Source organism: Nematostella vectensis, chromosome 14 (genome assembly GCF_932526225.1).
Source record: "Nematostella vectensis chromosome 14, jaNemVect1.1, whole genome shotgun sequence".
Classification (NCBI taxonomy): Eukaryota; Metazoa; Cnidaria; class Anthozoa; order Actiniaria; family Edwardsiidae; genus Nematostella; species Nematostella vectensis.
In genome coordinates, this window is record NC_064047.1 from 9,447,636 (window position 1) to 9,468,374 (window position 20,739).

A 20,739-nucleotide genomic window follows, 5' to 3' on the forward strand; every position below is an offset into this window, starting at 1 on the left:
ACGCTCGACTCCTCGATTCACGATGCCATGTGAACGAAACCTGCCGGGTTTTCGCTGCTAAAAATTTCACCAAACCCCTCTATAAAGTCTACAAGAATTATATCAGCATGTGATCCAGTTTTATTGACAAAATTTTAAAGGTAAAGTAGTCCACAGGTTTTCTGTTTTTATCTTTGTCGAGGTTTCGAGAAGCTGAGAATAATCTCCTGGAAAGCTTTAAGCTCTATGAAAAACTTTTTGTGAAACTTGGGGAGTTAGTAGATTTAAAAATCACTTTTGTTGATACGTATGTCGAAACATTTCGCGCACTTGCCCAAGTTTCAGTTTTACTTGGCAAAACAGATAATAAGCCTTGTTCCTTGTTAGTCTCCGAACAAGGTCGTCCGCGCGCTCTTGTAGACAGCCTAAAGACGGATTAAAAAACGTAACCCTTTATGAAGGCGTACATGTTCATGACATCAGCTCATTGGTCAGTAGTAGACTTCGACAAGTATGGATGATGAAGATCTGGAAAAGCCTTCTTCATCGATCAAGACTCAAGGAAGACACAAGAGAGGAAGAATGCGATCATCTCTGAGCTGAAGAAAGGCTACAGTGTCTTCCATAACGCAACGCATGCAGAGCCAAACACAAGACAAATGATTGTCGCTCCAGATACCTGCTTTGGCAAACAGATATACAGCGAAGACTGTGTGATTACAATGGATGAGATCTCATATTCCATCAACCCTCGACTTGTCGTTCTCAGCGGTTGCCATAGCGCTACAGGGAAGATCAGAGCCGAGGGTGTGATGGGCCTAGCCCGAGCTTTCTTAGCCGCAGGTGCTCGATCAGTGTTGGCCATCCTGTGGATGGTAAATGACGAGGCCGTGCTAACCATTTATGGGTACTTCTATGACCACCTTCTCACAGGTCTGATGTATGATTGACGCCAAGGACCGATACAGTCATCACTATTACTTGGGGGCGTTTGTCCTCATCGGTGATGATGTGAGTCTGCAATGAAGCGGTCTACTTAATCGTGTCTTTTCCATGGCTGTATCTAGAACCCCTAGAACATGGACAAGCCACTGCCAACGATACCAGAGCTATAGATCGATAGCCTTGATCCTTAATGACAATCAATAATTTAAATGATCTTCTGCCTCGAATAACCTTGTTCTAAATGTAAACAGTCCTTACTTGGACGTAACGTGTTTTGAGAAGTAAACTGGCAGTGCTTGTTCTGGGGTATAAGAATGCAAGAAAAAGTTAATGAAACAAAGAGCTGACCATTTTTTTTCATTTATTTTAAGTGATTTCAATAAATATCTTACAGTTTGACGAGCTTCTTCGTGGCCATTAGGGGCAAATTTAAGAAAATGTTGGCCAGTTGGCCAGTTGGCCAACATGCGACAATCACTGTTTTGATTATAAAATATTAATTAAGGTTTGTTGAAGTCACCCCCAATTCTATCTTAATGTTTCTGTAACCCCCCTCCCCCAAATATTTCGAGGAACCGGCTTCAGCATGGACGTTTTCGTGTCTTGACTTTATCTTCATTGATAATTTTTTCGTCCTTTTATGGCGTGACTACCGCAGCCATCTTCCGCGTGTTGGTGTCTTGTTTAAGTTTGTTACCAAAAAACCCACTTGATCAGCTTAGTCGGCAATGGCAAAATTCAATACTGGTTGAAGAGTTCAAGTACTTTTTAATAACAGTACTCTAAACAACCATGAGAAATTATTGATACACCTATTTCAAATAAGGTTGCACTCTGAGAATCTGTTTACCATAACCCGTAGTGCTTACAGCATAACCATTAAAACTGTGGACACCTAAAATATGTGTGGAATGTTTATTGTCTTCTCACGAATCAGACGCGTGAATTCAGACACTGAGACTTGCTGAGACATGTTTCCAGTTGACTGTTTGAATATCTCGCGAGTGATTGGTCAGAACAAACATTCCATACATGTTTCCGGTGTTCACGGTTTTCTTGGTCGCGCTGTAATGGGTATCAAGTAAATAAGAAAATAAGCTTTAATAAAATAAAACACAAATACAGGTTTTAAGTTGTAGAAGTCTTGTTTATGTTCTCATGAACATTCACCGTGGCTTTCAGATACAAGGATTTAGCCGTTTATACGCTACCCATGAACCACCGCGGGTTACGACACCTTGATTCTCAAGTGCAACCCTTTTTAAAATAGGTGTATTTAGCCCTATAGAAATGACCATATTATTATTAATAACCTAGGCGTTTTTCCTAGGCCAATTTTCTTAGATTAGAAGGTACCCTTAATCTGAGTTACCCGCCGTAGTGGTCGTAGTGCAACCACGATCTTCACCCGCGCGCGAAAAGCTCGTTTATGAGGCATGCCAATTTATATTCTGATACAATCCAGATTGGTAACATGAAGTACATACAACAACAGCTGGAGACAGAGCCGAGGGCTGACAAGCCAGATTTCGTGATCAAGACTGGGGTCAGTAATGTCCTGTATTCGAGCTCAGATTAGAACTCGTATTTCCTGCCGCGTGCGACAAGCAAGGGTTTGTAGTCAAGTCTTGCTTTTTGCTGAGGATGAGGTTGATGATGTCCTATCTTTAAGCTCATAGATTAGATCTCGAATTTCCTGCCGCTTTCGTGCGATCCGCTCTTGGGTGAACCAGTCAATTCGGCGTATCGGCATCCTATAATCTTTGATAGGATCCTGATGAAAAAAACCCGCAATACTTTTTATTGATTGAGCAGCACAAAATAGTTCACTCTGAGGTGGGGATATTCATACAACTGGTTAACAAATATTACACTGCTTTTATATTACTGCTGCACTGGGTTTTGAGGGACGGTGGGAAAAATAACACTTAAACCAATGTACACTTATGTTATTTCTTTTAAATTTTAATTAAAAATCTTCCCTTTTAAGTAAACCGGTTCGCTGCGTCGAAATTGCTAGAATGTCTATCTTTCTGTCGCCATCCGTTCCTATGTCTGTCTGTCTGTCTGTCTGTCTGTCCGCCAAAGACCGTCTCGGTCTACTCACCTCAAAGAAGCTCTCGACGTACTGCAGTAGGAAGACTCCACAATCACAGTGATTATCTTGTTCTGGGACCTGTAAGGGGCGAAGGCTACACTAAGCTCCGGCATTGTAATCATCATGATAATCATCATGATACCATCATCAATAAAAAACACCACTATCAAACATCAATATTTACCATTATACAAACAAAAAACAAAAAATTACGCATTACTCGGGAACATCTACTGTAGTAACAAGTACCTTAGGAAAGCCTCCTTTGAATGTTTCTTTAGAGAAGTCCCTCTTCTTTTCCTCGGATTTTTTGTGGTTCCACTCGTGCATAAGGTAACTGTAAAAACGAAAAGGAGGTAGGTAAGATTACAAGAGTGAAGGGAATGCAAGATGAGGTAGGTAAGATTACAGGAGTAAAGGGAATGCAAGATGAGGTAGGTGAGATTACAAGAGTGAAGGGAATGCAAAATGAGGTAGGTAAGATTACAGGAGTAAAGGAAATGCAAGATGAGGTAGGTGAGATTACAAGAGTGAAGGGAATGCAAGATGAGGTAGGTAAGATTACAGGAGTGAAGGAAATGCAAGATGAGGTAGGTAAGATTACAGGAGTAAAGGAAATGCAAGATGAGGTAGGTAAGATTACAGGAGTAAAGGAAATGCAAGATGAGATAGGTAAGATTACAGGAGTAAAGGGAATGCAAGATGAGGTAGGTAAGATTACAAGAGTGAAGGGAATGCAAGATGAGGTAGGTAAGATTACAGGAGTAAAGGAAATGCAAGATGAGGTAGGTAAGATTACAGGAGTAAAGGAAATGCAAGATGAGATAGGTAAGATTACAGGAGTAAAGGGAATGCAAGATGAGGTAGGTGAGATTACAAGAGTGAAGGGAATGCAAGATGAGGTAGGTAAGATTACAGGAGTAAAGGAAATGCAAGATGAGATAGGTAAGATTACAGGAGTAAAGGGAATGCAAGATGAGGTAGGTAAGATTACAGGAGTAAAGGAAATGCAAGATGAGATAGGTGAGATTACAAGAGTAAAGGAAATGCAAGATGAGATAGGTGAGATTACAAGAGTAAAGGAAATGCAAGATGAGGTAGGTGAGATTACAAGAGTGAAGGGAATTCAAGATGAGGTAGGTGAGATTACATGAGTAACGGGAATGCAAGATGAGGTAGGTGAGATTACAAGAGTGAAGGGAATGCAAGATGAGGTAGGTGAGATTACAAGAGTGAAGGGAATGCAAGATGAGGTAGGTGAGATTGCAAGAGTGAAGGGAATGGAAGATGAGGTAGGTGAGATTGCAAGAGTGAAGGGAATGCAAGATGAGGTAGGTGAGATTACAAGAGTGAAGGGAATGGAAGATGAGGTAGGTGAGATTACATGAGTAACGGGAATGCACGATGAGGTAGGTGAGATTACAAGAGTGAAGGGAATGCAAGATGAGGTAGGTGAGATTACAAGAGTGAAGGGAATGCAAGATGAGGTAGGTGAGATTGCAAGAGTGAAGGGAATGCAAGATGAGGTAGGTGAGATTGCAAGAGTGAAGGGAATGCAAGATGAGGTAGGTGAGATTACAAGAGTGAAGGGAGTGCAAGATAAGGTAGGTGAGATTACAAGAGTGAAGGGAATGCAAGATGAGGTAGGTGAGATTACAAGAGTGAAGGGAATGGAAGATGAGGTAGGTGAGATTACAAGAGTGAAGGGAGTGCAAGATAAGGTAGGTGAGATTACAAGAGTGAAGGGAATGCAAGATGAGGTAGGTGAGATTACAAGAGTGAAGGGAATGCAAGATGAGGTAGGTGAGATTGCAAGAGTGAAGGGAATGGAAGATGAGGTAGGTGAGATTGCAAGAGTGAAGGGAATGCAAGATGAGGTAGGTGAGATTACAAGAGTGAAGGGAGTGCAAGATAAGGTAGGTGAGATTACAAGAGTGAAGGGAATGCAAGATGAGGTAGGTAAGATTGCAAGAGTGAAGGGAATGGAAGATGAGGTAGGTGAGATTACAAGAGTGAAGGGAATGGAAGATGAGGTAGGTGAGATTACATGAGTAACGGGAATGCAAGATGAGGTAGGTGAGATTACAAGAGTGAAGGGAATGCAAGATGAGGTAGGTGAGATTACAAGAGTGAAGGGAATGCAAGATGAGGTAGGTGAGATTGCAAGAGTGAAGGGAATGGAAGATGAGGTAGGTGAGATTGCAAGAGTGAAGGGAATGCAAGATGAGGTAGGTGAGATTACAAGAGTGAAGGGAATGCAAGATGAGGTAGGTGAGATTACAAGAGTGAAGGGAATGCAAGATGAGGTAGGTGAGATTGCAAGAGTGAAGGGAATGGAAGATGAGGTGGGATGAGGCAAGTATGGTAAGGTGTTGAAGGGGGGGGGGCAAACATGTTGAAGTATGGTAAGGGGTGTTAGGGTGGGTGATGGTCTAATAGGTTGGATATAAAAATAAATATCAATAGGCATACTTTGACATGGATTCACAGCCAGACGAGAAAAGGTATGGCAATGCAAAGCAAGTTTAGGTAAGGCTATTGAAGGGTGGGTACAAAAGGTGAGGTAAAAGGTAATGTGGGCCGAGATGAGAGTCTTGTGCTAAAGAGTGGTGAGGGGGGGGGGGGGGGGGGGGGTTTGGAAGGATATGGCTTGGGGAGCTTTGTATTGAAAATATTCAATATTCATGGCTTACTTTCTCAGGTTGGATGTGACTCTCGACCTCCCGGATCCGCCAAGGGAGTCGAATACTAGAATACACGGGCTGCAAAATAAGACATTCAATGTGACAAAAATACATCACCATAAAATTGCTACAGAGCAAAAAATTACCGACCACTAAATAAAAATATATTTGTCACAAAAAAACACAGGCTAGAGCAAAAATAATATTACAGGTTCCCAGCATATTATGGAAAGAAAATTATCTGAATTGTTTTAGTAGCTTTTTTCAGTTATTGTGGGTTTTTTAAGAGAACCTATATGAAAAAAGTGAAACACAATCAATGAAACTCGATTTAAGAGTTAACTCAAGCTTGTTTCTTGTGATCAACCCTCCCTCCCTCCGCCATTCTTTTATTGTATAGCACATCTTACACTTTGAAGGGTGTCTTGTACCTACACATTGTAGGATGTCTATGCTTGTAACTTTGCCTGGTAGGGTGTCTAGACGTGTACCTACACGTGGTAGGGTGTCTAGACGTGTACCTACACGTGGTAGGGTGTCTAGACGTGTACCCTACACGTGGTAGGGTGTTTAGACGTGTACCTACACGTGGTAGGGTGTCTAGACGTGTACCTACACGTGGTAGGGTGTCTAGACGTGTACCTACACGTGGTAGGGTGTCTAGACGTGTACCTACACGTGGTAGGGTGTCTAGACGTGTAACTACACGTGGTAGGGTGTTTAGACGTGTAACCACACGTGGTAGGGTGTCTAGACGTGTAACCACACGTGGTAGGGTGTCTAGACGTGTACCTACACGTGGTAGGGTGTCTAGACGTGTACCTACACGTGGTAGGGTGTCTAGACGTGTAACTACACGTGGTAGGGTGTCTAGACATGTAACTACACGTGGTAGGGTGTCTAGACGTGTACCTACACGTGGTAGGGTGTCTAAGCGTGTAACTACACGTGGTAGGGTGTCTAGACGTGTACCTACACGTGGTAGGGTGTCTAGACGTGTACCCTACACGTGGTAGGGTGTCTAGACGTGTAACCACACGTGGTAGAGTGTCTAGACGTGTAACCACACGTGGTAGGGTGTCTAGACGTGTAACCACACGTGGTAGGGTGTCTAGACGTGTAACCACACGTGGTAGGGTGTCTAGACGTGTAACCACACGTGGTAGGGTGTCTAGACGTGTAACCACACGTGGTAGGGTGTCTAGACGTGTACCTACACGTGGTAGGGTGTCTAGACGTGTACCTACACGTGGTAGGGTGTCTAGACGTGTACCTACACGTGGTAGGGTGTCTAGACGTGTAACTACACGTGGTAGGGTGTCTAGACGTGTAACTACACGTGGTAGGGTGTCTAGACGTGTAACTACACGTGGTAGAATGTCTAGACGTGTACCCTACACGTGGTAGGGTGTCTAGACGTGTAACCACACGTGGTAGGGTGTCTAGACGTGTACCTACACGTGGTAGGGTGTCTAGACGTGTACCTACACGTGGTAGGGTGTCTAGACGTGTAACTACACGTGGTAGGGTGTCTAAGCGTGTAACTACACGTGGTAGGGTGTCTAGACGTGTACCTACACGTGGTAGGGTGTCTAGACGTGTACCCTACACGTGGTAGGGTGTCTAGACGTGTAACCACACGTGGTAGAGTGTCTAGACGTGTAACCACACGTGGTAGGGTGTCTAGACGTGTACCTACACGTGGTAGGGTGTCTAGACGTGTAACCACACGTGGTAGGGTGTCTAGACGTGTAACCACACGTGGTAGGGTGTCTAGACGTGTAACCACACGTGGTAGGGTGTCTAGACGTGTACCTACACGTGGTAGGGTGTCTAGACGTGTAACTACACGTGGTAGAATGTCTAGACGTGTACCGACACGTGGTAGGGTGTCTAGACGTGTAACCACACGTGGTAGGGTGTCTAGACGTGTAACTACACGTGGTAGGGTGTCTAGACGTGTAACTACACGTGGTAGGGTGTCTAGACGTGTACCTACACGTGGTAGGGTGTCTAGACGTGTACCTACACGTGGTAGGGTGTCTAGACGTGTAACTACACGTGGTAGGGTGTCTAGACGTGTAACCACACGTGGTAGGGTGTCTAGACGTGTAACCACACGTGGTAGGGTGTCTAGACGTGTAACCACACGTGGTAGGGTGTCTAGACGTGTAACCACACATGGTAGGGTGTCTAGACGTGTACCTACACGTGGTAGGGTGTCTAGACGTGTAACTACACGTGGTAGAATGTCTAGACGTGTACCGACACGTGGTAGGGTGTCTAGACGTGTAACCACACGTGGTAGGGTGTCTAGACGTGTAACTACACGTGGTAGGGTGTCTAGACGTGTACCTACACGTGGTAGGGTGTCTAGACGTGTACCTACACGTGGTAGGGTGTCTAGACGTGTAACTACACGTGGTAGGGTGTCTAGACGTGTAACCACACGTGGTAGGGTGTCTAGACGTGTAACTACACGTGGTAGGGTGTCTAGACGTGTACCTACACGTGGTAGGGTGTCTAGACGTGTACCTACACGTGGTAGGGTGTCTAGACGTGTAACTACACGTGGTAGGGTGTCTAGACGTGTAACTACACGTGGTAGGGTGTCTAGACGTGTAACTACACGTGGTAGGGTGTCTAGACATGTAACTACACGTGGTAGGGTGTCTAGACGTGTACCTACACGTGGTAGGGTGTCTAGACGTGTAACTACACGTGGTAGGGAGTCTAAGCGTGTATCTACACGTGGTAGGGTGTCTAGACGTGTACCTACACGTGGTAGGGTGTCTAGACGTGTAACCACACGTGGTAGGGTGTCTAGACGTGTAACCACACGTGGTAGGGTGTCTAGACGTGTACCTACACGTGGTAGGGTGTCTAGACGTGTAACTACACGTGGTAGGGTGTCTAGACGTGTACCTACACGTGGTAGGGTGTCTAGACGTGTACCTACACGTGGTAGGGTGTCTAGACGTGTACCTACACGTGGTAGGGTGTCTAGACGTGTACCTACACGTGGTAGGGTGTCTAGACGTGTAACTACACGTGGTAGGGTGTCTAGACGTGTACCTACACGTGGTAGGGTGTCTAGACGTGTAACTACACGTGGTAGGGTGTCTAGACGTGTACCTACACGTGGTAGGGTGTCTAGACGTGTACCTACACGTGGTAGGGTGTCTAGACGTGTAACTACACGTGGTAGGGTGTCTAGACATGTACCTACACGTGGTAGGGTGTCTAGGCGTGTACCTACACGTGGTAGGGTGTCTAAGCGTGTAACTACACGTGGTAGGGTGTCTAGACGTGTAACCACACGTGGTAGGGTGTCTAGACGTGTACCTACACGTGGTAGGGTGTCTAGACGTGTAACTACACGTGGTAGGGTGTCTAGACGTGTAACTACACGTGGTAGGGTGTCTAGACGTGTAACTACACGTGGTAGGGTGTCTAGACATGTACCTACACGTGGTAGGGTGTCTAGACGTGTAACTACACGTGGTAGAGTGTCTAGACGTGTAACTACACGTGGTAGGGTGTATAGACGTGTAACTACACGTGGTAGGGTGTCTAGACGTGTAACTACACGTGGTAGGGTGTCTAGACGTGTAACTACACGTGGTAGGGTGTCTAGACGTGTAACTACACGTGGTAGTGTCTACACGTGTACCTACACGTGGTAGGGTGTCTAGACGTGTACCTACACGTTGTAGGGTGTCTAGACGTGTACCTACACGTGGTAGGGTGTCTAGACGTGTACCTACACGTGGTAGGGTGTCTAGACGTGTAACTACACGTGGTAGGGTGTCTAGACGTGTAACTACACGTGGTAGAGTGTCTAGACGTGTAACTACACGTGGTAGGGTGTCTAGACGTGTAACTCCATGTGGTAGATGACTAGGCGTGTATAGGTTTTTTAGACGTGTAGCTACACGTGGTGTAGCTAGAAGTGTATCTATACGCGGAAGGTTGTCTTAGCGTGTTTCTACACAGGGTGTCTAGGCGTTGAGCTACGCGTGGTAGGATATACATACCATGATTCGATGATTCCCTTGGGTTGCGAGCCGGGATTAGTCGCGTTAGTTATGGGAGGGTTCCCTGCATCAGCGCTCAAAGTCTTTTTCTCTTCCTCATCCGTGGCATCGTCATTTTTTTCTGAGACGCTTGTCTGGAAAACAACCGACACATATAGAAGCGCCCAAGGACTAGAACTGGGCCGTGCTCATTATTTCCTTAAATGGGAAAAAGCTTTGGTATGTTTAAGATATCTAGTAGGGTACTCTTGGGCACGTCCCAACCAATGGGAAAACTCTAATGCTTGCTATATTCTACGACGGCTATAATGTTATTCAAGTTTACACCATTTCCCAGAGAAATCAATGTAAATGCAAATGTGTGAGCAAAATAATCTTATTGAAAACCGAAAAAGATTTCATTTACTTTGCGTAAAATTGTTTCCAAAAAATAACGCGACGGCTTCTGTGGCAATGCTTCATTACTTTGCCTAACAGAGTAAACATCTTGTCGAACCTATTGGAATAAATTAATAAAAAAAAAACACGTCAAAACAGTTTGGTTACTCTGTACTTTATCAAAATTAAACGAATCAGCTAGTTCCCAAGAAACGTGAAGACAATTCGAAAAAAATGGACATAGTACTGAAAGCATAACATCTTCCGAAACTCTTATTGGCGCTCCGCCAAAATAAAGGAATTTTTTTTTGCTTTGGACACTTCACAACAGACAAAAATAATATGTTGGGTAAATAGTTAAAGCCATCTGGTTGGGCTGTGTTGACCGTAGTTTATGAATCGGCTCTTGTGACACCCGGGTTGACAGGAGCTCTGGAGTTAATTTTGGGAATTAGATGGGAAATTTTAAGCACCAATTTAACAAGATGATTTACAACGAAAACCCCTGCTAATGCCATCCTAAAAGACACTATGCCAGCCTTTGACATTCACCCAATATTGTAAGTCAAATTTTGAGAAGAATCGTAAAGTAGGAACATACTTTATTTACCAAATTCAACAGGAAATGTCGCTTCATTTCCTCCAAGTCATGCTTTCTCATACTTGGTACATTGCTAGGATGACAAAATAGCGGCTGACAGATTCTCTTTAACACGGAAGAGCATCATCGATGCTTTCCAGCAGTATGCAAATCAGAATCGTTCTATCCAGTGAAACAGAAGGTCAGCTATTTAGGTGATCGACACGGAGTGTTATATTTGACTTCTGAAACGCGCTTTTTTTTCTCCTTTCGAGGAAACGCAATTTCCATAGTTAATTGCTTTGTCTTTTAGGTGAAATATTTTGATAGTCATTTGGAGATCACTTGGGCTTTGACATATAATAATAGCATCAACCATCTGTTGTAGGTAAAAGGAAGGACAAGGCGAAAAGCCGATTAGACTTTTGACGTGATTACTTATTTTTCAAGCCATTCTCCTGATCGTAAAAATAGACGGAACAACAGTATTGAAAGTGGAGAGGCTCACGCTGTACCATAATTTCAAGCCAACATTTTTTCGCCGCCAAGGGTATATCCAATGACTGATTGATATTTTATTCAAGGATCTTGCTTTTAAATTAAGGTTCACAACATTTACTTTGTTTTATCAGCTTATTCTAGCAAATCAGTACAATTCCTAGTGATTAAGGAATTCGTTTTCAGCAAAAAAGAAGTGATAACTCAGAGTATCACCAAGAGCGAAATGACAAACGATACGACTTCTACAACACCATTGAACATTCTTATCGGCGTCCAGTTTGTGGAGGCAGTACTGATCATATTTGCAAACTCACTGGCGCTTGCTGCGTTCTTGAGCAAGACATTTCGTGTGAAGAAGTCGACTTATTTTCTTATCAATCTGACCGTGGCTGATCTGATGGTAGGAACGAGTGTTATATTCCTCTCAGTCTACCATGCGAGCAGCATAAAGGCGGGTGCTTATAATAGGGCCAGCAATGCCTTTAGATTCGTCGCGCTCAATGCGTCCTTATGCTCATTCACGGCCATCTCTGTTGAGAGGGCATACGCAGTTCTTGCTCCCTTCAGACACCGCCTGCTCGGGAAGAAACCTTATATCATTGGTATCGCTATGACATGGGTATACGCATTTGTATCAGCCAGCAGACAAATCCTTCAACTGTCGAGCAAAATGCTCCTCGCGGTTTTGATCAACTTGGCGTTGTTTATTCTCGGCGTATTAGTGGTTTGCTACCTAACCATCTGTATCAAGGTGAAGTTCTTTACCCCTCTCCCGAGTAGAAGACAAAACAGCAATGCTAAACTGACAGTCACGCTTTTCCTCATGACCTTTGTGTCACTGCTTTGCTTTCTTCCCTCGGTTGCTATAGCGTCGCACGAGATTCTGATAAATAACGGTGATGATAATAAATTGGACATTCATTTCGCTTGGCCAATACTATATATCAACTCCTTCATTAATGTCTTGGTGTATTCATTCCGAATGGAGGACTTCAAGAGAGAGTTGCATCGAAAAGTTAGGGCGTGTTATTCATCATGTATGCGCGGAGAAACAACCCAAGAAGTCGTGCCAAAATACTTACAGACATCCAAACTCAGGGGTGAACCGATATTAACCATGATGCACCGGGAGGGTAGAGAACAGCCTTCTCTGATCATGATAAATACTGCACCATCAGCCCGAAATGATATCCCAAGCTGTATGTATAGCACAGAGAGGGCCGAAGCCGACCCACAACAGCTACGATAAATCCCTTACCGACAGCTCAAAACGACATCCCCACAAGGTCTCAATTGTCTAGTTCTTAAGGACATTCCGAAAAAGAAGGGGATTGTATTGAACTTTTAGCAGCCGTGTATTCACCCACCCTGTATTCACCCACCCTGTATTTACCATTTTTGCCTTTTCTAGAATACTTGTTTGCCACAGAACTTGAATCCACCTTCATACTGATTTCAAATATCGGCCCCTCCTTGTCGCTGCCACCGAACTTGACTCTTTTTGTTCTGTTGTGTTGTTTGTATAATACTATCTACTTCTATAATAATTTTTAAGTGATGTTTTAGGACACCATCTTGCATGGGCCCTGTTCTGTTCGTGCCGACCCCTGTGGGTTAATACTCAATGAAGCGTTGTCACCAGTTTACTTCCGGTCGATTACATAACAATCTTTTTTTTATTTTTAACGGAAAACGCGAAAAATATTTCAAAATATTGAGAGCAGTGTGTCTATTGGAAGTTTCTTCGAGGATGTGATCGATAATTTAGAGCGGATGGCATGCTAAATATCTCGGATTCTAATAGATTCTTTTGCCTTTTAACGGTTGAGGTTTTCGTCGGACCTCCGGAAGTAAACTGGTGATAATGCGGCTTTAAAAGGGAGAAAAAATGCATACCTCGGACTCATGATCACTTCCTTCTTCTGAATTTACTTTAAACACTGGCCCGTCCTGGCCAGGAAAGCATACAATGGCGAGATACCAATGAGAGCTGAAAATGGAGGAAGACAATGAGATAAACAATCGCCTGAGCTTGACAGACAAGAATCAGCAAGACTCTAATTGGCATTACAATGTGTTGGGATGCCTGTGGGGTTTTAAGCCGCGCGCCCCTGTACCCTACTCCCGCAATGAATGATGGGGCGATTTTACGCAATGTGAGTTGTTGTTATGAAGTTGGAATGCAAGATGAATTCTAGATGTTTTACGTTATTCGATAAAAACACGGTAAGATAAACCTTTTTCAAATAGGTCTAGAATTCATGTGTCGTAACCCATGTTCCCTGCCGGTTATGACACATGGCTTTCCCAAATGCCTTTATTTGAACACTGTAATATCTTATATTAGAAATAGAATAGTTTGCCTTGCTTTAGAAGTTTTAGTTCGCTGTTCGCTATTGAATTCAAATTATTTGTATAGCCTACAAAGACATGCGTAACCCTCGGGACCTTAAATAACTCCTGTCAGCCACACATTTGCTATTGTTTTTTATCCAAACAACTTATTTGAAGAAATCTCGAAATATCCACTTCTAGAAACTATTGTTTTCCCAATTCAGCCAATGTAAAATGGGTACTTTATTTTACTTAGTATCTTGATAGGATGACAAAATGCGGCTCACAGAGGCTCTTTAAAAGAGGGTGTCTACTTTGTATGTGTTTTGACATAAGTTAGAAAACTTTAAACGGTTATTTACTCCCGATAATTAAAGTTTATTGTATTGTATTGTACCACCTTAGTGGTATTCATTGGCTTTACATAACAAGCGGCATTTGACAGCCCCACCAACCTCTCGTTTATGGGTACGACGATGAAGTCTTTCTGAAAGATGTCGACATATTTGGTCCATGTCTTTACTTGACTATGCATTCGTTCAATGACACTGGAATACACAGTGGAAAACGTTACACAGAAAGCCCCCCTAAAACCCTCAAACCTCTAGGTCCGAGTTGTGATTAGGACTATTTCATACAGTTCTGAATCATAACAAAGATTATTTCCAAGTACTTCAAAGCTACGCAAAAAAACTGCTCAACTGTAGATCTCATTCGCACTCTTCAACTTTCACGAAGAAATGTCGAAGCGTCCGAATGAAAAAGTCCAGGAAATTTTTAATAATCCAGTAAAACTCAATTAAATAAAACTATTAATACTAAACGGCCAGCTCTAAAGAATGTGAATTTAAAAAAGCAGGTACCTTAAGTTAGTCTCACTGCTGGCTCTCTGTGTCAATCGCTTGTAGAAGAAGGAACTGAATATATGTGTCCGCTCACGATCGAAATCTGTTAATTTCTCATGAAAGATATATCTACGGAACAAGAGTGATGATTATAGGATAGCTGAGGTAAGATCAAGCGAGGTAAAATCAGTATATGGGTGCAAATGGTTCTAGGGGTGGGCCAAGCGTGACCCCTATTTGGCTTGAAAGTAACAAGAAATATGAGAAAATACACGGAAGAACAATTAATTAGTCCCCCCTTTCTTGAAACCCTTACTTCGCCGCCTTCCCCCTCCCTTTTTGGAGATCCTGGATCCGCCCTTAGGTGAGAATCTCTTACTTGAGATAAAAGTCGATGATGACATCATTGAGGAATTCCCCTTCCTGTAGACAATCGAGATCCGCTGTGGTGATGTTGATACCGCCCTGCTGTGGCGGAGGAGGGTAGACCAGCAGGCTATAATTATGGGACAGGAGACAATGGTAAGAGATCCACCAACAGGCGAGGAATGGGTAGAATTATTTCCCACTTCCATTCCATTTCTAGTTATCTCCAAGAACACAGTAGACTTTTAATAAAAAATGAGGAGTGTCTGCATCTAGCGTAAAGCTATTCGTAGCAAAAATTCATTAGGCTAAGTCATAGACTATTTCGCAGAAACTTGGGAGGCCTGTGGTTCACACCAAAGAGAGGCTCAAACGGGCACCTTTTTTCCTTTTTTTTCGCCAAAAGTAAGTACTACATTTTCTACATTTTCGCTAAAAAATGCCCGTATAATCATCTCTTTGGCTAGACCGAATATATTTTCGCACTTTTTTCATGAAATTAGCATTGGGTGAAATTTTGAATTACGCAGAAATTAAAGTTTGCGACAAATACCACTGTTTAACGTAAACCACTGGATGAAAAGTTACACAGGAAGACTCACTTTTCCGGTGGAGGCTTGTTCTTTTGTTTGGCAGAGGTGTCATTTGACCTGGTGTTATATCTAGAAGCTGATGGTTCACCTGAATAATATAGCAAAGTAGAGAAATATCAAGTGTGCCTGATAAAACAAGGTTCTTATAAATCAGAGTATCTTATGCGAATCAATAGCTGTCAACCCAACTTGGACAGAAACCTTATGAAATCGGGTGATATACAGTAAATATGTGAAAATACCAGAGAGACAGGCGGGTGAATACAGAGAATGTATGAACATTCTCACAAAAATTAGGCTTGTGATGACGTCTATAATCTTGTGCTACCCGCCTAATGCGGGTGAGTTGACCGCTAAACGAATAAGGCTGATTAGGTTCTAAATTGGTTCTTTTTTTCATATACACAGAGCAAAGACAGTACTATAACAATAACAATCAACGCTGAACACAACATATCCATCCATGTTGTATGCAATGCACAAAAAATCTACGAAAAGTATCTTTTCTCTCTTGTTATTTAACCGAAAATCGGAATATTGACAAAACATATAAGTTATCTTACAAATAAGAACCTATTCTTTCCCACCAGGCTGATAAGGTTTTTATAAAAAGTGTCAAATTTCAGTTAAGGTTCTTATTCTCTAGGTTCTTATACGCGGATGTCTGAATTACTGTAGTTGTAGGGGTTAAGGCGGTGCCGTTATCTAAGGTGAAAATGATATAGCATAACAGTGTGATGCGCGCTAGGGTGGCTTAACTGACATTTACTGAAAGCGAAGACGAATGAGGATGCGAGAAACGCTTTGTCTGAACTACCCAAGCAAGCAAGTGTACGTTAAAGCACAACGAAAGTCTCCTGGTTATGAAGTTTGAAGCAATAAATACTGTGACCATCGCATGCTTATTGGCTTTGTTGGTTTCCATCAGTCGAGGATTAGGCAAATTGTACCACAGTGTTTTTAAAGGCAATCCAGGAATTATAGAATCGCAGTGGCATGTAATATGAGTGAGTTTTCAGAATGACAATCATAGTTGCCAATGAGGAATACGAGAATGTGTGTCCGTCTGTTCATTTTCCTGCATTTCTGTCCGTTTATTTCCTGTCTTTCTGTCTGTTTGTTCATTTTCATATTTATAGTATTTTTCAGTTTCTATCTGTCTAGCTCTTTTCCTAGCTGCCAATCTGTCTGTACGTCTACTACACCTCAAGACAGTCGAGAACAATCCTTTTATTTGCTAGCAGTACATACCGCTGTTGCATCTGGTACATGAATCCTTGAAAGGCTTAACACAGGTGATTATGGACTCAGCTTCTTCTACACTGGAAAAAGAAATTAAATGCACCATACAGACATCTACCATACAAACATCTCTGAAAGGCTCTGTACACTACTTGTGCAACTAATGTTAAAATACGTACACGCTCCCAAAAACTAGATTGTAAATATCTATTTTGTTGGATACACCTATTTCGAATAAGGTTGCACTCGAGATTGCATGTGTCATAGCCCGCGGTGTATCATGGCGCATCAGCGTATAATGGGCTGAATCCTTGTACCTGGAAGCCATGTGAATGTGGATAAGAATGTAAACAAGAATTCTACAGCGTTTGAAACCTGGATTTGTATTTTATTTACGCTTGTTTGCTTATTAACCTGATACCCATGAAGCACTGCGGATTGCGATACACAGATTCTCATATTCACAGATAAGGAGTGCATCCTTATTTGAAATAGGTATAAAACAAATAGTTTTAATTCTTTTGTGCATCTGTCCTCTAACACATACACATAAGACGCTACAGGGTGTCATGAACAACACTCGACTGCGTCTTGTTGCATACTTTTTTTTCATGACAAGCTGTGACGTCATCTGTACATCTATTAGAGGACAGACTCACACACAGATGAGATCTACATGCCAATAAAAACAGCTCCATTTGCTAAAGCAGTAAATAATATACGTGAATACGTGAAAAACTATATACTACAATATCTAAAATTAAACAAATTGTTTTAATACCATTTGGTTAACATAATAAAAAGTATTTGATGCTTCAATAAGAAATAATAGTGTCCACCAACCTCAAGTTCTTAAACTCTTTACTTAGAGTGTCTGTTACCTGAGAAAAAAAAATAGGTTGTAACTTGCTGTGTTAAAAAGATGTGTTTGCTATCATGAGTATAATAACCACCAACAACTAACCTGCTTTTTCACCTTGAATAATAAAAGAAAAAATAGAGATAAAATATAAAAATAAAAATAGACTATGAAATCAATACTCCAAGACAGACAAGCTCTTACCCATTCTTCGAGGTCAGCTATTAATTCATCTTTAATTGTATCTTTTACTTCAAGAACAATGTCCCTCTCTGCTGTCACTATACAAACAAACATTATGATGGAAATTAAATTACAAAGGGAACATACAGTAAAAACTCATGTGTAAGAACCTACACTTTTTCAATTCTGGCAAAACAGGTTCTTATATTTTGGGATACCTACTTACCAATAAGCAAAATTGGTTCTTATTAAGTTCCTTTTTTTTTCAAAGTTGCTTAATCAACAGTAGGATTCATACTGAGTGTTTGGTGGACAGAGATCTATTTCTCATAGTTTGTATTCCTTTTTAAATTTTCTTGGCTTGAAAATAAATCTCTATTCACCCAAACAAACCTGTGTCTGTGATTGATGTATTCATATAGGTTACTGTTGGGATCTTTTCTAGTGCCATAGGATAGGAGAATTGGAGAAGTGTGACTGAATACATATAGCCACTTTGTATAAAGATATCCTATTGTACAGTAAATAAGTTATTTCTGTTATCTTCTAAGAGAAAAATGTCCAGCAAATTTATATATCGAAGCCCCATAATTTGTTTCATTTTTTATGGAGTAACCAAGAACCTTTCGATTTTTTTTTGGCTTAGTACATTTTTATGTATATTTTGGGGTATTAAAATCCAAAGTATCTGCTTATGGGTTCTTAAATCACATGCTGGTTTTTACTGTGCCAATTTTAGAATGCTACACTGATGTAAATAAACACTTTATAGAGGTATCTAAATGAGCATTTATGTATGGTCTGTCTTACGGTCTGGCAGTGAACAGGACACATGGAGAAAATGGTGAACAATGCCATGCAAAATAATACCCACTCAGAAGAGACAGAATGACGTAAATGGAAGTGAGCGAGTGTGAGTAAACCAGTGCAATGTAAAATGGTATTACCTGCACTTCCTGGATTTAAAAACTTTCCATTGCCATTCAACTTGTATTGAAATCTAAGAGCCAGAGCTTGTGTAACACCTAGTACTATCAGCTTAGGGTTTTGATCTCTTGTTATCTGAGAGAGATTCAAATCAGAAGCAAAAAAAGAAATTGGTTACTGCTGGGACCATCGCCAGTTGGCCAAAACAACAACAACAACAAATAGAAAGAAAAATGTGGGGTAGGGTATTGGATTGTTATCTAATAGCTATATAATTATCCCAGTTTATTATTGACTCTTTGTAAAGAATTAGTTGTAATTTGATCATTCTTACACAACATTATAGCCGTAAACAACAGCAGCGTAGCCAGGATTTTTAACAGGAGGGGGCCCAAAAGGCCCTTTCAAGAAATTTTCTCATGTACTTTAGCTGATGTCTCATACATTTACTGTATTTTTGGCTGCTAAAAGGGGGGGCCCGGGCCCCCTGGGCCACCCCCTTGGCCACACCCCTGCACAAGTTTTAATCCTGACTTAAGATTGCTTAACAAACTCACTCCACAAGTGTAACCAGCCTGGTTGCCATGTTCTCCAGGGTTCATAAAGTGACTTGTCTATTTTATGCAGGCTTGTTATTGTTTATTGTAGAAATTATAGATATAGTGCAGTACCTTAAATGATGTGAGATCCCTTCCCTCAATATAGATATTTATTTTTCTTTTGCCATCTTTTTCATCTGTAGCATAGAAACCATAGATTTATAAGACTTTTACAGTCAGTAGACATTTATATTTGCATATTTATTTATTAATAAACAAACAAACAAATAAAAATAAATAAACAAACAAATAATAAATACACAAATAAAAAAAGACAGATAGATGTTATAAATTGCTTGAAAAAGAAGGGTAGAAAATAGAATAAAGAAAAATGCACAATTTCACGAAATAAACATCCAGATTGAAGAGTATAGTTCTCGTGTTACAGCCTGAAAACAACATTCTGTACAGTATAATTGTATTTTGAAATTTGATTTACAATAACGATGTATCATGTGATGTTGATACAATACAGTTTATGTTAACAATAAAATTTTCAACAATGTCCCTTTCCTGTTAATAAACAGCAATAGGTACAACGATAGCTTTGGATAAAATAGTACTGTATGAAAAATATATAGTAATAAAAATTACAAGGAGATGGCCAGAGCTGCATTCCAAAAATAAAAATCTTGAATTACCATATCCATCAAATGCATAGTATGAGAAAGTTTCATATACATTTTCTGCTGTACACATTTAATCAGTTCATCCCAAATAATGGAAGGTAAAAGTTTGGCTACAAAATGTCTGCCTAAAATCTTTGATTAGGCAAAAATTCACCATAATTTCAAGAGCATGTGAAACAAAAGAGTTTTAGTGCTGCAAAACTTAAGGATGTTTTCAGCAAATTTCAGTTGCATTTCTTTGGACAGTATGTATAAGGCACATCTTGAGTTTTATTTTCTGCATCATTCAATAGCAATAATAAAGAACACCATGTGTGAATATGGTAAAAGCTCTAGCAAGACATGACTTACTGTATTCCATCATCCACTTCAGCATATTAACACTCAGCTGCAATAGACAGAAAATATTTTCAAGTTTATCCATTGCACAGAGCCAGGACACATGCTGTAATGCACGGTAGACCGTTATTGTGTAGGATTGTAAAATTACAGGGATAATTATTTAAGAGAACATCATGGAAATATTTTTTGCCAATTTTCAGGTGTGAATCCTTTCTATTCTGGCCATGAGGAAATACCACATTATGAGGTAAAAATTATAATTATCATTGATGGCACTGTCAAGTGACTAGAATATAATGCTTTATAAGTGTTAATTGATTAAACTTATTTATGTTTTTGTGCCATTTTTGTGCAATCTATAAATTTGCAGTAATCAATAATCATTTCCTTTCATGTCCTCAACTAACGTTAGCCTGCGTGCAGCCAGAAATAGTTCCACTTTTACTAATAATGGAAATAATGGTAATAATGGAACTATTTCCGGCTGCATGCAGGCTAACTAACGTCAACAAAGAAAAAAAAAACCAAGTCAAGCGAGTCAGAAGTTGTACATAGAATTGGCAAGAAGAACACAGATCGTTTAGGCATCACAGCACAATAGTTGCTATTAGAATGCAC

At 41.1% G+C, this 20,739-nt stretch overlaps 2 protein-coding genes and 1 long non-coding RNA gene across 4 annotated transcripts in view; 2 read left to right on the forward strand and 1 right to left on the reverse strand.

The window, feature by feature from the left end:
• Nucleotides 1-1,268: 1,268 nt before the first annotated feature.
• The window catches only part of LOC5509884 (sentrin-specific protease 6), a 29,358-nt gene continuing 9,887 nt past the window's right edge, over nucleotides 1,269-20,739 (reverse strand). The window contains exons 11-27 of one of the 2 annotated variants that reach the window (XM_048721558.1): nucleotides 20,131-20,167; nucleotides 19,223-19,287; nucleotides 18,572-18,686; nucleotides 17,646-17,722; nucleotides 17,426-17,463; nucleotides 16,592-16,662; nucleotides 15,350-15,428; nucleotides 14,761-14,877; nucleotides 14,400-14,510; nucleotides 13,992-14,084; nucleotides 13,099-13,192; nucleotides 10,150-10,239; nucleotides 9,744-9,877; nucleotides 5,716-5,784; nucleotides 3,272-3,359; nucleotides 3,032-3,100; nucleotides 1,269-2,698 (exon numbers count right to left, since the gene is read on the reverse strand). In XM_048721558.1, coding sequence (XP_048577515.1) covers nucleotides 2,546-2,698; nucleotides 3,032-3,100; nucleotides 3,272-3,359; nucleotides 5,716-5,784; nucleotides 9,744-9,877; nucleotides 10,150-10,239; nucleotides 13,099-13,192; nucleotides 13,992-14,084; nucleotides 14,400-14,510; nucleotides 14,761-14,877; nucleotides 15,350-15,428; nucleotides 16,592-16,662; nucleotides 17,426-17,463; nucleotides 17,646-17,722; nucleotides 18,572-18,686; nucleotides 19,223-19,287; nucleotides 20,131-20,167 — 1,500 coding nt within the window. In that variant the 3' untranslated portion in view covers nucleotides 1,269-2,545. The remainder of the gene's footprint in view (nucleotides 2,699-3,031; nucleotides 3,101-3,271; nucleotides 3,360-5,715; nucleotides 5,785-9,743; nucleotides 9,878-10,149; nucleotides 10,240-13,098; nucleotides 13,193-13,991; nucleotides 14,085-14,399; nucleotides 14,511-14,760; nucleotides 14,878-15,349; nucleotides 15,429-16,591; nucleotides 16,663-17,425; nucleotides 17,464-17,645; nucleotides 17,723-18,571; nucleotides 18,687-19,222; nucleotides 19,288-20,130; nucleotides 20,168-20,739) is intronic. The other variant, XM_048721559.1, reaches the window with a different exon arrangement.
• Nucleotides 11,085-12,907, forward strand: LOC116616845 (sphingosine 1-phosphate receptor 3). The gene has a single exon (XM_032378944.2). It carries the CDS (start codon nucleotides 11,426-11,428, stop codon nucleotides 12,449-12,451), a length of 1,026 nt encoding a protein of 341 aa, XP_032234835.2. The 5' UTR covers nucleotides 11,085-11,425; the 3' UTR covers nucleotides 12,452-12,907.
• LOC116616846 lies at nucleotides 13,188-20,530 on the forward strand. The gene is made up of 2 exons (XR_004295488.2): nucleotides 13,188-13,428; nucleotides 20,322-20,530. It is a non-coding gene; the product is annotated as an uncharacterized LOC116616846 (long non-coding RNA).

What these genes read in the sequence shown, in the direction of transcription:
- LOC116616845 (XM_032378944.2), top strand. Translation starts at nt 11,426, where the DNA reads ATGACAAACGATACGACTTCTACAACACCATTGAACATTCTTATCGGC.